At 45.6% G+C, this 17,737-nt stretch overlaps 1 protein-coding gene across 4 annotated transcripts in view; it reads left to right on the forward strand.

Annotated features, from left to right (window-relative positions):
* The window catches only part of Kcnn3 (potassium calcium-activated channel subfamily N member 3), a 159,495-nt gene that overhangs the window by 116,676 nt on the left and 25,082 nt on the right, over positions 1-17,737 (forward strand). The window contains exon 4 of one of the 4 annotated variants that reach the window (XM_047558544.1): positions 15,050-15,094. The exons of the other annotated variants lie outside the window; for them this stretch is intronic. Within the exon in view, the coding sequence (XP_047414500.1) occupies positions 15,050-15,094 (45 nt within the window). The remainder of the gene's footprint in view (positions 1-15,049; positions 15,095-17,737) is intronic. 4 annotated transcript variants of the gene reach the window in all.

Below are 17,737 nucleotides of genomic sequence, written 5' to 3' on the forward strand. Positions count from 1 at the left end.
TATTGGGGGAAAAGAAGAAAGAACACCATGTGCTGTGCGGTGATTTAGGTTAGATTTTTCTTTCAGTTTGGGCTGTGTGGTTATTTTATTTTATTTTATTTTGGGGCGGGTACCAGGTATTGAACTCAGGGGCACTTGACTACTTAGCCACATCCCTAGTCCTATTTTGTATTTTATTTAGAGACAGGATTTCACTGAGTTGCTTAGTGCCTCACTTTTGCTGAGACTGGCTTTGAACTTGTGATCCTCCTGCTTTAGCCTCCTGAGCCACTGGGACTGTGTGGTCTTTTTAAATATTTTTGTTTTCGTTTTGTTTTTGTTTTTTTGAGGGCATGCTCCCTGGTCTGTAGGGGGAAAAATGATTGTTGGATAGAAAAACAGTGATTTTTTTTTTTTTAAGTGGGAAATAATTTCCTATTATTGGGTACAGTTGGAAATAGCCCATTGGATGCCACAATGTTAGTTTTTGGGGGATTGGTGAGGTTTGGTGACTGGCTGGACTTTTTCTGAGAAAATAAATATCAAAATTAACACAGGAAACACCTATGTTTTCAAACTTGGCAGAGTGAAGTAAGTGTGAATGTAGTTAACTGGGTAGCAACTTTATAATTATTTTGTCAAATTTAACACACAAAATTGTTTCTTCTTAGTTACCAGCATTCTTAATTTGGTTTGTTCTTGTTTATAATTTAAATTATGGATTTTATTTGGGGAATGAATCTGTCTTGAGGCTTTTCATTGTTTTAGAAATAAGACCATAGTCTCCTGAGATTACCAGCCTGTCACTGTGGCCAAATAATGCCAAGCTGAAGGCAGGGTGAGACCGAGCCAGGGTCTCAGAAGCCTTGTGAAGGGTGACCTCCAGCCTGAGGGAGGAGTGTCGTCATTTGCTAAGTTGTGGCTTCCAATGACACCATCCTAGCTAATGCTCAGAATAATTTTTTGTAGTATAAGATCCATTCAATGGATGGAATAATTGAGACCCAGAGCAGTGGGGTGAACCCCCACCCTGGCATGAGGTGATTGTGTCATTGCTAATTCTGTGTAATAAGGTTTATAGGGTGCCTAGCCCCACAGGTGGCTAGTAATCATTTTTTGCTAAATAAGGGGCACTACCTGATAGTTTGCAGCCTTCCAATCTCCAGTTTCTTTTCTTTTGCACAGCAAAAGAAGTGAGCAGAGTAGGAACAATGTTCCCACTATAGAAATTGGGAAGCAGAGGCTTTGGGAAGTACGTGAGTCTGGATCTCAGCGCTGGCCTGGAGGTGCTTCCACCTGCCCCACTTCTGAGCCGACTCCAGTGCCTCTGTGGTTCCCAGGGCAGCCAGGCAGTCATTCAAGCTGAGCATCCCCTGGTCCTGGGTCCTGTTCTGTGGAGACTCCTTGCCTCTGATCCCCTCAGTACCGGAAGATCCCGGAGCCCAGGGTGTAAATGGACTGGCGCTCAGGTGAGGACTCTGATGGCAGCAGAGGTCTTTGTTTTAAAGGATGATTGTGTTTCCTGGAAAGTCCATCGCTTTAGAGGCATTTAACTAAAATCAGATAAAAGCAGAAGCCAGTAGAAGATAGGTGTTTACCCAAGGCATTGCCACTGCCACCACCATCGTGATCACAACCTCATTCCAACCATGACAGATTTGACAGAAAACAAAACCCAGGAGGCCTTTCCAGGACCTGTCACCCAGGCGGTTTCTTCCACGTCTCCTCTCTCTGTCTGTCTCCTTGATCTCAGTGAGTCAGTTTTTCCTCCCCATCTGTTTGCTTTTTGGCACTTGGTACAACTGCTGGGGCTCTTTCGTTTTGCTTTCTGTGGTTTCTCAACTCCAGGGTCTTCCCTCCCAACCCTTCTCCTTTGTTCCCTGGCCATCTCTTCTCTTCTGCCAGTTTCCAGACCTATGAACTGTCAGAGGTGGGTTGTAGTTTTCAGGCAGCAGTTTTTGTTGCCTGGCAACATGTAACAAGCGTCTCCTATAGTGACTGCTTCCTTTAAAACAGAGCCAGGACTGGGGATGCGGAGACCAAGGAGTCCAGGGGCCTTTCTGGGGTCATGGGGAGGAGGAGTGGGGGTGCAGACTGACAGACAGATTGGCTTCCATGGTGACTCTGAGTGTGGTTGTTCTCACTTTCCCATAGCGGTACTGGCAGACAACTTGCCCTCTCCAGTTCTGTTTCCAGGGTCCCTAGAGGTCGGTGGTCAAAAGTCTTAAGTTAGGAACCACTGGAGAATTATGTAACTTGGGAGTCACCTGCCCAAGGCATGGTCAGTCCTGGATGAGGGCTGCTAGGTGGTTTATACCTGAGGGGAACTCTGGGTTTATCTTGTTCCATGGGATGCCATAGGCCTCTTGTCTGTGAAGATGTCTGGCTTCTGCATCTGTAGTCACAAGTTCCCCTGTGATTGGGAGGGGAACAGGGAAAGGGGACAGAGTGTGATTCAAGAAACACCTAACAATAGAGCTGGAAGGTTCTCTAGAGTTCATTTAATCACATCTTCACATTTTTATAGAGGAGGAAACCAAGTCCCAGAGAAGAGAAGCAACTTGTTCAGTTTTCCAAGGACTACAACAAATTGGGGGGAGTCTGAACTCCCAGCAGAGGGTCTTTCTCCTGGGCCCTGATGGTACAGAGCTCACATGACTGGTGACCTGTGGGACAGAAAGAGGCAGCACAGTCATGAGAAGCACACTGGTCTTGAGACCAGTTGTCCCTTGGCTGGCCTCCATTTCCTGATCTGAATAGCATGTAGTCTGTGGGGCTTAAGGTAACCCCAAGACACAGTGATTCTGAGAGACAGAGCTGGTCCACCAGGAGCCGCTGCTGGGCCTTTGATAATGTGTCTATTACTTTTCTCTTGCTCCCCTAGAAAAGCCTGTAAATGGAAGAGTCCCAAGCTTCTGGACTGATAGCCTGAGGAGAATCCGCTGTGTGGGCAAAGACCCTCAGCACAGCCACTGTTGTGCTTCCAATGACACTCGTCCCCACAAGGCTAATGTAGGGCATGTCCCCTGTGAATCTGTGTCTTTTCAAAGATGACTGTGAGGACAGGGGCTATGGCTGCCTGCTTCCCTGCCTATCAGCTCTCTATCCTGTGTGGGCAACTTTCCTACACTGGTAGGAAAGTTCTCCAAGGACCACAGTTGCTTTGAGCTGGAAGGATCCCTAGTATCCACCAGCTCAGGCACCCTCATTTCTCAGATGAGGACACAGAGGCAGAGTGACGTGGCTTAATACTGAGGGGTGTTTACCCTTTTCCCTTCAGACCCTGTTGATGAGAAGAAACTCCAGATGGGTCAGCTCCACTTTGTCTTGCTGTTTCTTTTCCTCCAGCAAATAATTCCTCAGTTAAAAGGAATTCTGATGCTGAGGGCAGCCTGTCCCCAGTCAGTTCCCTTTCTCCTAGGACTGAGGAGATGAGCAAGGAGGGGCGTGGGAGTCTGTTGTCCTGAGACCCAGTACACAAGCCTCTGTTTGAATGGCTGCTCTCATGAGATGTTGGGGCATACCACCTTCAAGAATTTAGCAGTTCCTCCAACAAGAAAGCCCCTGTGGTGGTGGGAGTTGAGTGTATGATTGGCTGACTCCATCTTTCTCCACATAGCATTGAACTTCAGCATAACATTATTTCTGATGTGTTCCAGAATGTTCCATTTAATCATGCCAACTAAGGTCCAGGTGACTTGGCTGTGTGAGACAGGTAGGCCTGGGCCAGGTCCTAAGGACCTCCCTCTGCCCTACACCCAGCCTTGGTCACTCTTTGGTTGGTCAGAAAACAGGGTAGCATGCCTTTTTGGACCCCCTAGGCCTGAGGAAAGAGGTTAGAAGTTAGAGGCAGCTGCACTCCCTATGAGGGCTGCTTGTGGTCAGGAGCATCTTGCAGTCCCTGGAGCCCCACAGCTGTGTCCTTTTGATTAGGGCATTTGCTGTGGACTTCCCTGTCTTCAGGCAGACTTTCACCATATAGAGCACTCTCTGTGCTCTGGCCCACAGAGTCCTCCACTCTGACCTGTCCTTTCTTCATGATTTCTCAGGGGCTGTTTTGCAGCCTTTGCAGAGTTAGGATTCTTCCCATTCACCCTGATGTCTGGGGGTCCTCCTCAGCACCCCCTCTATTAGTGGCAGGGGAAGGCTCCCAACCAGAGTTCCTATGTCCTGTCCTAGAAGCCCTACTGCTCTGGAAACAGAAAGAAGAGAACTCCTTCGCAGGTTATTTTTCCCTCCTGTTTTTCTTTGTTCTCAGTCGCAGGTCGAACCCTACCTCCATCCCACTTGAACCCTGTCCAGGTAAGTCTGCGGCTCTGTGTCCTCCACAACATCACCTTGCCTGGCAAGCTGTCTGCTTTCAGTCCTCTTCAGAGAGCATAACTGAAGTGAAAGACACCCAAAGAAAAGATTCTTTGGGGCTGTAGCCAGGACCACTGCCCACGCAGCACTTCCCTCCAGGGGATGCCATTAACACTGAAGTCTTTGTGAATGGCATTGTCTGGAACTGTACAGTGCACAACCTACGCTGCCAAACAGGGCAACCCCAGCTCTGACTTACTCCCTTGTGAAGCAAGTTCACTGTAATACAAATCCAGGCTCAGGCACCCAAGAAAGAGAAATTCCCAGAAATCTCTCCACTTAACCTCACTGGGCCTGCACTTTGTCAGTGACATCATGTAGTCAAACCCAGGGATGCAAATTCAGACAAACCCAAGCTCACACTCAGCTCTACCACTCAGTAGCTGTTTTATTTTGTGCAAATTCCCTAATCTCACTGAGCCTGGGTTTCCAACTCAGGAAAAATGGCTGACAATTCTGAATCTTGTTTTCGTGAGGATTAAGTGAGATAATGCACATAAAGGTTGAACCCATGTGGCACATGGTTGGCACTTGATAAATGATGATGATGGTTATCTCTTATAATAAGGTTGATATCCAGTTCCGCCTACCTCGCAGAGTCCCAGAAATAAAATGAGTTGAGAAATAGATCATTTCTAAGATCTCTGAGGAAATATTCCACAAGAATCCCAACTACTTTTATTCTTGTCTCTGTCTATAAAAACTAAGCAGTGTGAAGCCCCTTTGCTTCCGAGTCACGCTCTGTGACTGATGGCGGATGTCAGGAAAGGCTCAACCAAGAGGGAGAAAGATCACAGGCAGCAGACTGAGGCCCTGGGTGGGTGGAGCTGAATGAGAACCAAAGGCGGCAGTTGTGAGAGAAAGCAGAGACCCAGAATGACTTTAAACAGAAAGCAGAGGCCCAAAGAGGGAGAGGAGGGAGGGGGGAAGAGACCTGGTCTACACATCACCTCCCCCAAGGCCCTCTGTTCATTCACTGGTTCCTTCAGCACATTTGCTGAACCTCCTCCCCGTGCCTGCCAACCTGGACGGCACTGACCATGGAGATGTGCAGGCCCCGGAGAAAGTTAGATGCAGTGATGAGAGATGACAGAGAAACTTGGAGCTAAAGACCCCGGTGCAGTTCACAGGAAGGCTTTCTAGAGGAGGTGATTTTCTGGGTAGAAGGGGACTTCAGGGAGAGGGACCCCCATGAGTAGAGCTGGAGATATGGGGAGCAAGTGTTGGGAGAGAGAGGAAACAGTTGCTTACCAGGATGTGTGTGAGAGGCTGCAACTGCTCTCCAGGCTAGAGAAGTAGGCAGGGGCCTTGACACCAGTCTAAGGATTTAGGCTAAGGCTCCTCTGTCCACGCCAACAGTTCCCAACCTCAGTCACTTGTTTCTTTTATTCTGGTGATGCAGGGGAGATGTTATTCAGACAACTGGCTTCTGCTGTCATTGTGCCCCAGGAAATAAATCATTTCCATAAGGTTAGCTGGAGCCCCAGCCCTCCTTACTACTGAAGAGAGCAAGCATAATGTTACCAAAGGGCTAGCCTTGGAACTACTACAACCCAAAAAAGCAAGTTGTTCACAAACGTCAATCCTTCAACTCCTTTTAGTTCCAGAGAGAGTGTTTATATACCCCAATGTGTCTCCACACTGAGGCCAGCATCATCCCCTCTTCCCTCCCTGTATTCTAGGCCAGTGGGAGCCATGGTTGGATTTGGAGCAGGGGAGGGTCTTGTGTTTTGGAAGGAGTTCCCTGACTGCAGTGTGGAGGGGGACCTGGCCATGAATCTTCCCAAGGATACCAGTTGGGGAGACAGCTGCAGTGATACATGTATAACAGAAAGCCACTTCCCCCAGGACAAGGGTGTAGAACAGAGTGAGGGGTAGCTCTGTGAGAGCTGGAAGCCTCCAGATCCACATAATGATGGACTCAATGGATGTGGAGTGACAGTGGGGAAAGTTCAAGAACAATGCCCAGGGGCTGGTTGAGTGGCTGGTGGTATTGCCCACAAATGGAAGATGCAGGAGGAGGAGTGGGTTTGGAGGTGACCCGGGCAGCCGGAAGAGGGCAGGTACTAAGCAGGGTTGGGGATCCACTGAGTTTAGTTTACCTCCTGTCCTCCACAGACACCCCACACTGGCAGATCTTTGCACCCCTCCCGACACCGCCTTCCCACTCTTCAGAGGCTCCCTGGAATAGGGAGCCTTGTTAATTTTTTGTCATCTGTATCTGGCCACCCCATAGGTATAAACAGAACTAGCCTGAGGCAAACAAAGACTGGTGTCTCCACGGGGATGACCCCTCAGAGGCAGACACCATCTTCTCCTAAATGTGGAGCTCCCTATGTGGGTCCTCACCAGAGAGGACAAGAGAAGGAGACTGAAAGAGGCACAACTGTCTCTTGTTCACTCCAATGTGGCTGATATCAGCCATTTTCACAGGACAGTAAGTCCCAGGAAGCAGACAAGCCCCGTACACAGCCTGGGCTCATTCCCATTTGTTTAAGCCAGCAATATATGCCAGGCACTACACAGGCAGGGTTCATGGTCACTGTCCCATGCAATCATCACACGATCCCATGAGAGCTTCAGTGTGCTCCCCTTTGTAGAAGGGAAGCTTGAGACATGGAGAAGTAGGCACCTCACCGAGGCCACACTGGCAACAGGTGGCAGGGCTGGGACCTGAGTCCCCATGTTGGATTCTCTGCCCGTACCTGCTGCACCACGCCATCTCCAAACACAGTGGAAGACGTGCTTCCCCTGGGAATGGTGCTTCTTCCAAACATATTGTTTTTCTCTCCATTTTCATGCATTTTATTAAACATTTCCAAATCAGGAAACATGGAAATATTTTTTAATAAGAAGAAAGAAAACATTACGAATTGAGAAACTGACTTGGAAGGGTTTGCCGGATAAGCCATCTGGTCTTTAATTTAATAACCATCCAAAAAGGTCGACAGCACTCCCCTTCGAGAAGAAAATGGATTGTGGAGGGAATGGCAGCTGGTTTCCCTCAAATGTTGCTTCCTTGGCAATGTGGGACTTGAGTAAAACAACGAGACGAAGAGGCCCGCGAGAAGAGACACACAGCCTGTAGAGAGGTGGCATCCAGACGTGTGACACCAGCCAGGTGTCCAGACTCTTTCATAGCTGGTCACATGTCTCCACAGGGAACTGCTAAAGGAGACAGAGATGACACCTCTTCTGCCAAAGGAAGCCACACCAGCCAGGCCCCAAGTTCACAGGGACAGAGTGGGTCGGTTTGGTGGTTGACATGTCACAGCTGTGTTTGGAGCTGTGGTGTTCTGCTGGTACTGGTTTTCTCGCCTTTCAAAAATACCTGGAGGCCTTGCACCCAGGCTGTCAGCTCCTGTGGCTGGAAATAAAGGACTAGATTTAGATTTGTCTTGGAAAAATCCAAGGCTGTTACCTTGAATTACCTGGTTTAGGGGAACTGTCCTTATTTCTCTAAAATCAAAGTCAACTTCTAAAAATTAGGGTACCAACTCAGGAGGATAAATGGACAGAGGGACATTAAGCACACATATGTCATCAAGGCATGTGGCCTAGCAGACTGGTGGTCAGCCCTGGGTCTCCGAAGCCTTTTATTTCACATTTTAAGATGTTTATAATGGAAATTGTTTTTAGAAAAGAATTTATTTTTTGCCTTGATTTGAATTCACCCTGTAGCTAGAATAAGCAGTAATGGCCTTGAAATCACCCTAAGCCATTTATTCCTCAGTTAACTGAATTTCAATAATGCTCTTTCACACACCTAAAGCATTTCTCCAAATGCGTCTAAGCTAAGGTTCATAATGCCCTTTAAAATGGTGATTTCACCCCATTTTCTCCACAAAGCTGGAATTGGATAGTTCTACATGCAGGACATTTGATAATTAGGAGCTAATGATGTTGGGGACCTGGACAAAGGCAGAGGCAGGGTTGGGAGTAAAGTCTGAGACTCTGTAGAAGTGTCATCCCTTTAGTAATAGGTTGTACCCTCCTAATCCAGGCTGCTAAGAGCTGGTCACACAGCCTGATGGCCAGGGCTGAGCAGGAGTTCTGCCAAGCCTGTCTGGTCCCTGCCAGGGCACAGATGCCACCTCCACTCCCCACCCCATGCCCTGCTCACTGCAGCTGCCATTTCTAGCACCAGAAAAAAAATATGGAGTTGAGCACCAATCTATTTGCTGCCTTGCTGTGAGGAGCTAGCAGATCCTGAAGCTCCAGAGCTTCCCATTGCTTCTCAATTCACTGTAAAATCAGGGTAACATCCCTTGATCTGACAGCTTCTGGTCAAGACTAAATAGGAATATTCTAGCATTTTTTCATTCTTTCCCCTAATAGGTATTTATTGGGCGGCAGGGATACAGAAGTAAACAAAACAAGCAGTCCTCTCCTTCTTGCCACTTGAAGTCTAATGGGGGTTGACACTCAGTAAACTAAAAAAATAAGCCCAATATGTCTTAAGTCAAATGGTGATGCATGCGGAGGACAGGAAGTTTGGGCATGGTGGATAGCACAGTTATAGGCAGGGTGGTCAGCAAGCCATACTGAGAAGTTGACATTTGAGTGAAGGCCTTTTGCAGCCTGGGAAAGAGCCTTCCAAGCAGAAGAAGTAGCAGGTATGGAAGCTCAGAGACTGGAGTGAAGCTGGGCTCTTGAGGAGCTGTAAACACTTCAGATGGGTGAAAGGGAGCTTAGGGGATTTGGGCTCTGAGAGAACCCAGGGGCTTGAGGGGTGCTCTTTATTCTTACGTAGCCCCATAAAGACTTAGCCTTATAATGTGAGATTCGGAAATGTTCATCTTATTCTTTGAAAGATCTGTTCTGGTTGCTGTAGTGAGACTAGACAGGGCAGTGCAGGGGGTCACGTACACCAAAGCAGGGAGGTCATTTAGGTGACCACTGCCGTGATCCTGGTGAGAGGACAGGGCTGGAGTGGGCAAGGGGATGAGAAGGGTCTGAATCTGGAAATCTTTTGAAGGTGGAGCAGGCAGGATTTGCTAGAGACAGGTAAGGGGCTCAGGCCCACCTGGAAGAACTGCAGGAACAAAGAAGATTAGAAGGAGAACTTTTCAAGAGTTAGCTTTTCCTACGTGAAAGTGTCCATGGCCTGCTCTGCCTTCATGCTCCATGTGGCTGTCCTTGTTACTAGGACAGAGCCTCAGGTGGGAGGCTCTCTGAGAGGCAGTCACACGCCTCTATCAGTGTCACGCATGGAAGGCTGACAGGCCCTTTCACTTTCGCTCCTCACCACAGCCTCCTGAGATAGGCAGAGCGGGCATGATTACACCTGCTTCCCTGAAGAGAAGACAGTACAGGACTTGTTCAAGGTCACAAAGCCATTAGGGTGTGAAAGGCAGGCTGTGGACTCTAGATCCTGTGTTCTTTCAGCTCTGCCAAGACTAAACGTATTCACTCAAGATGGTAATTGCACAATAGCCAACATTTCTTTTTTTTCTCTCTCTCTCTCTTTTTTTTTTAAAACCAGGGATTGAACCCAGGGGTGCTCAACCACTGAGACACATCCCCAGCTCTTTTTTATGTTTTAATTTGAGACAAGGTCTTGCTATGTTGCTTAGGGCCTTGCTAAGTTGCTTTGAACTCACCATCCTCCTGCCTCAGTCTCCCAGGTTGCTGGGATTACAGGCATGTGCCATACATTTCTTTAGTTCAACTCTGTGCCAGATTCTGTTTTAATTGTTTTAGGTATATGGACTCATGTAACCCCTGTAGGAGTTCAATGTGAGGTGAGTCGAGGATTATCCTGTTTTATAGGTAGGGAAACTGAGGACAAGGTCATGCAGATAATAAGGGGCAAAACTGGATTCAAACATAGGTGGTCTGGCCCTGGAGCCTGTGTTTAACCTTGACCCCAAGTAGCCTGTGGTCTTAGTGTGAGGGCAACAGGAGCAGAGACCAAGTGGTGTAGGAGTTAGAGGCAGAGACCTCTCTTTGGTTGGGCAGGTGGTGATGGGGATTACCTCCAAGTTGGGTCTTGGAGGATCAGTTGGAAGGACCACTGAGGAAATGGCAGGCATGACAGGAACAAGAGAGGTCTGTGCAGAGAGCAAGCTTGGAGCACCACAACACTGAAGAGGAGGTCCGAGGAAGAAAGCAAGAAGGCATGGTCAAATTGGGAGAAAACTGGGACAGCAGGCACTGAAGATGCACAGGACAGTGTTCTGGGAGAGAAGCACCAGTGGGTCAAAGGCCACCAAGGGATCAAGCCAGGTTCATGTTGTTGGTTTCTCTTTTGAAGAACTTAGCAAGTACAGGACCCCCAGCTCAGTGTGCAGGGGTCTGACTGCATGAACCTGAAGATCAACTGCAAGTTGGAAACCAAGCACTCCATCTGGATGGAGTTCTGCCAAAGGCCTGGCTTGATCTCTCCTCCTTTCCAACAAACCAACCAGACCCGGGACAAATGGCTAATACGATCAAATTGCTTAGATCCTTTGAGTCTATTATAAAAAATTAGTTTACAGAAGTATTTAGATTCCTTCAGAAAAGGCAGTCACTTCACTTCACTGGGGCTTATTTTCTATCACCCTATTGCTGTAACAGGTCACAGCTAGTGTCAAGAAGCTGAGTTCTTATTAATAGTGAGAACTGATTCCAAGCCCAAGGAATTTGGCAGCCACTTTGACAAAAGTTGAACTGTTAAAGAGAACAGCTGAAGTCATTGTAGCATGCTTCACTGAGTTAGTGAAGCAAGCATCACTTTCCCAGGGGGACAGGGAAAGCAGTGAGAAGGCACATTCATTCCGCAAGTATTGACTGAGCATCTGTTATGTGTTAGGTCCCAAGAAGATACCCAGAAATGTGTACCAACAGGACTAGTCCATAACTTTAGGGTTAGATGAATGGGCCAATAGAATAGAATGGAGAACCCAGAAATAGTACCCCTTCCACATATTATCTGTAAAACAGAGTCAGCATTGAAAGTCAGTTAGGGGGACCAATGGACTGCACATTAAGTTGACCTGGGATCGTTGGTTATCCTTATGAAAAAAAGAAAAGTTTGTCCCCTACCTCACACCATACACAAAATCAATGTGAATTAAAGACTTCAATGAGAAAGACAACATTTCAAAATATTTAAAAGAAAGTCTCATACACTCAGGTAGGGAAGGATTTCTTTAAAAAACACAAATGGCAATAATTATAAATGAAAAGGATGACAAATTCAACCACAGTAAAATTTTAAACTTCTATTCATTGAAAATACTATAAATAAAATAAAAAGACAGTGCACACTAGAATTAGATATTTGTAACACGTAACCTGACAAAGTTTTTGTTATTTAGAATGTATAAAGAACTCCAAGAATCAATAGGAATAAGACAAAAACAAACCAATATAAAAATGACAAAAGTCATGAATGACTTTCTGAAGAAAAGATGTATAACAAATAAACATGAAAGCATACTTAAACTTTCAAAGTGGAAATGCTAAGTAAAAGCATGGAGAGATATCAATTTATCTACTAGGTAATCAAAAATTAAAACCAGATGATGGCAAATGCTAATAAGGATATGGAAAAAGAGGAACTCTTATCCACTGCTGGAGGATGTGTAATTGGTATGGACATCTTGCAAAACAATTTGACATTTCCAAATGAAGTTAAATATGCACATGCCCTACAAATCAGCAAATTCACTTGTAGGTATTTGTCTTGGAGAAATTCATACCATGAATGAACCATGATTAGGAATGTTTGTAGCAATACTGCCCATTTCAATAAAAACCTAGAAAGTAATCAAGTATTCCTCAATAGAAGAAAGAATGAATAAGTTTTGGTATATTCATATGGTGAAATATAGTACAGGAATGAAAATACACTATAGCCACATATGTCAACATATATGTGGAATGAAAAAATTAATACAAGATTTCATTTTATTTATTTATTTTTATGCGGTACTGAGAATCAAACCCAGTGCCTCACACATGCTCGGCAAGTGCTCTACCACTGAGCCACAGCCCCAGCACAAGAGTTCATTGTAATAGTTATCTATTGCTGCAAAACAAATCACCCCAAAGCTTAGCAGCTTAAAGCAAACAAACACTTGCTATCTCTTGACTGTTATGGGTCAGGAGTTATGATTGAATGGCTCAAGGTCTCTTATGAGTTTATAGTCAGACTGTCAGCCAGGGTCATCAAGGCTTGATTTAGTATCTGCTTCCAAGTTCACTTGTGTTTGTTGACAGACTGTGGTCCCTTGCTATGTGGGTCTCTCCTCCGGCTTGCCTGAAGACATGGCTGGTGGCTTCTCCCAGGGACTTGTAGAAAGAACAGTAAGAGATGACCCGAGGCAGAAGCCACCATCCTAATATAACCTTCTGAAGTGAAAGTTCCTAACTTTGTCATGTTCAAATTACTAGGTCCAGCCCACTTTGAAAAGGAAGGGATCACAAAAAAAAATGTAAATACCTCAAGAAGGGAGGGAGATATTGGAATATTTAGAAGTTGCCTACCACACTGTCGTAGTATAACTTCATTTTTATGAAGTTCAGAAATAGAAATAGAAAATGAAATTATGTATTATTTAGGCAATCATACCTATGAGAAAGCATTATGAAGAAAAGCAAATGGTAACCATGAGATCCAAGAAAAATGATTATCTGGGGGGATGTGGGGGACCAGGAATTGTGGGAACATGCTGGCATGGTGTTGGGGTGGCATGGTGAGTTTGTGGATGCTTATTTTATTTTTCTGTTTCATGACTTAACTAAATGTTACATGTATTTCCATTCCCCCCTCTTTGGTTTGGCTTTATGTTTCATATTCTCAAGGCTATATCTGAATAGACTTTATGGTTAATCATTCTGTAATATTTCCTGTCTTCTACCAGCTCTTCCCATTTATCCTTCTCCAGAGACATCTAATTTACCTCCTTTTGCTAATTAATTTTAGTATTTACCTCCATGTCTCTAAATACCGTGCTAGTACTGCTGCCTTCTGAGACATTGGTTTTAGGCATTAGCCAGTTGCTTCCCGTGGTGGAAGGTAAAGAGTTAGCTCCCTCTCCTCCCCTTCCACTCTTCCTGTCTTCTCCCCACCCTACTCCCCCATCCTCCTTTTATAATTACTTCCTAATTTTGGTTAAATCAGTAATCAGTGTTTACATCCCTCAGTCAACACTAATTTGACTCTATTCATAGTTGAGCCTTGTAGTAAAATGTGATAACTTTTCCTTTTCTGCCCAACTTTTTATTTTTTCTGGAGTTGTTAATTATCATGTTTGTTCATTTGCTTAGTTTTCTGTGTATTTATCACTAATTCGACTCCAAACTCTGGCAGTTATTTAAATCTCTTCTCAGGAAGTTTGGGGATATTAGGCTTTCTGTTAGTTTTGTCTACTTGGAATTATAGCCTTCTCGCCTGCTCCATCTCTGGTTGTCCTTCACGCCTGGAGCATAGCTGTCCCCCAAGGATCTCCCACACTAATGCCCTAAGCCTTCTCTCTGCTGCTGGACATCCTTCCTTTATCCCATGTCCTCTTCCTCCTTGCTTTACTCCTTGGACTGGGTGAGTCTTACTCTGCTGTGGCTTCCTGAGGAAGGATGTGTGGGAGGCAAATCTTCCAGAGCCTTCTATATCAAAAAATGTTCTCATTCTGCCCTCTGACTTACCTAATGGTTTGGCTAGTTCAGAATTTTGGTCTTCTTGGTTTGAAATTCTGATTTGGAAATAATTTTCTTTCTGAATTTTGAACACTTTATTCCATAGCCCTCTACCTTCCAGTATTGTAGTGAAAGAGTCCAGAGTCATTCTAATTTCTGATTCTTTGTGTTTGATCTCTCTCCCCGTCCCACTTCTTCTGGAAGTCTGAAAGGATCTTTGGGCTTTTGATTTAGAAACTCATGCTTTTCAGTTCTGGGGGATTTTTGGAATGATCTCTTTAATTACTATTTCTTTCCTCTTTCTCCTCCACCTCCTTCCTTTTCCGTCAAATCTTTCTTTCTGGAACTACCATTATTTGAATGGGTAGACTGTGTCTGTAACTTTCTCATACCTGGTTCTCATTTTCATTCTCTCTCCATCTTTTTCTGCCTTTGGGTAGACTTACTCAATTTATCTTCCAGTCCTGCTAAGGAGACTTTTCTTTGTATAGCATTCCATTCTTGTCTCATGGGTCCAGTGTCTTATTTTATCTCTCTTATGTTAATTATAGAATTTTTGTCCCTTAAGAATCCCTCTCTGTGAATGAACTGTATCTGATCCAGAGTCCTTTTTCTTTGTTTGTGTTAATTGACTGCTTTGGTCTGTGTCTTTAATGTTAGAGACTTCCTTGGATGTCTGGGAATTCCTGGTTTCTTGCTTATTTTTTAAAGTAGGGGACTCCAAGCCTTTATCTACAAGGGATTTGAGGGAGCAGAAATATACATATGTGTTTAATCCACCATCTTTGCTCAGCCATATGGTCGCTTGTATCTTTTTTATTTTGTAATATTAAAAAGTGAAAAAATGGTCCATTCCCTGAAAGATAAATGAATAACTATAACAATTACTCTTAAGCTCAAAGAAAAACTACATCTTTTCCTCCTCAGCCCTTTAAAAAAGTAGAACCATTCCCCCCCCCCCAAAAAAAATTCTCTGTTGCAAAAAATAGCACGAGATTAGTATGTGAATTTGTGACATGTGTAAACCACTCTAAAATTGTGAATAGGTTTAGAAACATTCTCTCCCTCCTCTCTACTCCCACAGTCCTGAATCACCAGCCCGGCTTTCTCGCTCATCACTTCCTGCTTGGTGAGTTGCATGCATGTCTTATCTCCACAATGATGCTGCAAGCCAGGGGACAGCAGGGGGCATGTCCACTTCATCTCACCTCTTCTGCAGCCCCCACCAGAGGAGAGATCATTGAAGTTTGACAATGGATGGATGACATTCTCAAGATCTGCTTCTCCTCTCCCCAGCACACGTAGTTAGCACCAATGGGATTTTATATGGTGAAGAAAAAAGAAGTCCATAAGAACTTAAAGGAAATTTACAAAAAAAAAAAGAGCAGTAAATCATATATCCACTTTAGAGAGAGACATTATCTATTGCTTTATATTTAATACCTAATCTCTTTGCCTCAGAGTCCACTCATGTATGAATGAATAGGATGATCATGATCCCTAAGGCACCCAAGCAGCCAGGGAACACTAATTTAAATTGTAAGATTTACAAAGAAAGGGCTGTGGAGATCCATGCACACAGCAAACCAATAACATACACAGAAGATAGGCCAGGAATTCCATCCTGCTCTCCTGACTGGGCATTCAAGGCTCTCTGTTGCTTCTCTGTGGGCATCTACAAATCTTCTAGCAGTTCCCCCTATCTGACCTCTTTAATCGGTCTGACACTGCTAGAAGAATCATTCTCAGATATCAAATGACTCGTGCCCCTTCTTTGTCAATAACCTTGTAGTAGATTTCTTTTGTCCCTGGATCAAATAGTTCTGCAGTCTAAACTTCAAGACATCTCCATGAATACTTTGCTATTCTCCCATGGGGGCCCTCTCCCTGTAGCACTTATTAATCCAGACCCCTGCCTGTTTCTGTGTATTATTTCTCAGACTGACAACTAACCCTCCCAACCACAGCACTCAGAGCTGACACACCACGAGCCCTTCCTCTGGGCCAAGCTCTGTGCTACTATTGCTCATGGGTTATTTTACTTAATCTTCCCATCAGCAAATAAGGAAAGTGAGTCACAGGGAGATTAAGTTACTTACCGACAGCCACAGAGCTGGAACTGGATTGCAGGAGAACCACACCCAAGACTGTGGACACTCCTCACTACTAATCCACCTGAGCCTCAGCATCCTCAGACCTGACCCAAAGCTTGTTCTTCCAGAACATATTCCTTTGATGAGCTGATGCCCCTGGCTGTGATTCTTTATATGTTGCTGGCTTGTAGAATGGGCTGCCTCTTCTCCCTCCTGTGTCTCCCCACACCCTCCACCCCACCACCAAAGTCTTACTGCATTACAGATTCTAAAGCCTGATTTTCCAGCACAGCTTGAAAGCCAGGGCCTGCCACCCCCTCCTCCCAGCATGCGGGATTAGGGGACTGCATGGTCTGAGTGCCTGGCAGGGTAAGCGATCAGGATGGGGCAGGCAGCTGACTGTCATAACTGGGACCAGGCTGATACACAGGGGCAGGCTCAGTCCTGGTGGTCAGGGTTGGGCACCCCCAGCCTATGCTTCTAAAGGATAGCTAGAGGAGCAGACACAGGCTAGTCCTGGGGAAACGAGACCCACTGAAAGCAGTCAGTCAGCGTTCCTCAAGGTAGGAACAGAGCAAATCTGGGGAGCAAGTGAGGCAGGGAGGAGGGGGTGGGTAAGGCCACCCAGTGCTTTGGGGATAGGGATGGCTGGTCTTCAGCTGTCTTCAGAAGTATCAGACACCCCTCTCCTTGTGCAGACAGTGACGTAAAGGCTAATGCCACCCCCTCATTGCTGTTCAAGGATTCAAGTTGGGGCTGGCAGCTCACTAGCAATGGAGGGGCAGGCTCGGGTGGGTGATAGGCTGCTGTCTGCCATCTCCCTCCTAGCTTCGCACACCTGCTTCTCATTTGGCCATCTCTCCTCCATGTTCCAGCTTTTCAAATGTCCTGCTTGCCACCTGCAGGCCATCCTTCCCAGCAAGTCATGTCATCTTGTCATTCCTCTGCCAAGGAACCTAGAATCGCTTCCAAGGCCTCTAAGACCAAATTCAAACTTCTGATCCTAGATTTCCAGGCCTCCCAACACCTGAACACCAGTCTCCAAAGCCATTTTATTGCCTGTTACTGGATCTCAGGTGCCTTCCTCTTACTAAAACTTCCTCCTCATTCCCCAAGACACATGCTAGACACTTTTGCCTCTCTGATGCTGAATGAAACAGCAAAAGGAACATGGGTTTTGTTTCAGTTACTTCCTGTGTGCCCTTGGACAAGGCACTCAGCATCTCTGTGCTTCAGATTGCTTACCTATAAAATAAAGGATGTTGTGTGAATTAGAGCATTTGTGTTTGAAGTGTCAAGCACACAGTAGGTGCTCAAAAATGGTATTCATTGTATTGTGCTCTTGATGTTCCCCAGTGGAGGTCATCCTCCACCTCCTTTCTGATTGGTAGCACTCCTACCTCCATCCAGGCCCATTTCCAGATAAACTTGGACCTACGGCTGTCAGGAGAGGAAAATCAGCCCTTGTAATAGCAGGGCCAGACCCTGTGGAGCACAGAGAATTCTGGGGACAGTAGCTAATGCTGCTTATGTCAGACCTGTCCCAAGAACTTCATGGGTGTGAATTCATGTTGGACTCCTGGATAACTACATTCTGTAGATTAAGGTTCGTAAATAGCTTTCTGCTCTATTCAAGGGGCTGGTTTAGTCTCCCTGGCCCTGTCTCAACTTCTCCATCC

This window comes from Sciurus carolinensis, chromosome 1 (assembly GCF_902686445.1).
Source record: "Sciurus carolinensis chromosome 1, mSciCar1.2, whole genome shotgun sequence".
NCBI classification, from domain to species: domain Eukaryota; kingdom Metazoa; phylum Chordata; class Mammalia; order Rodentia; family Sciuridae; genus Sciurus; species Sciurus carolinensis.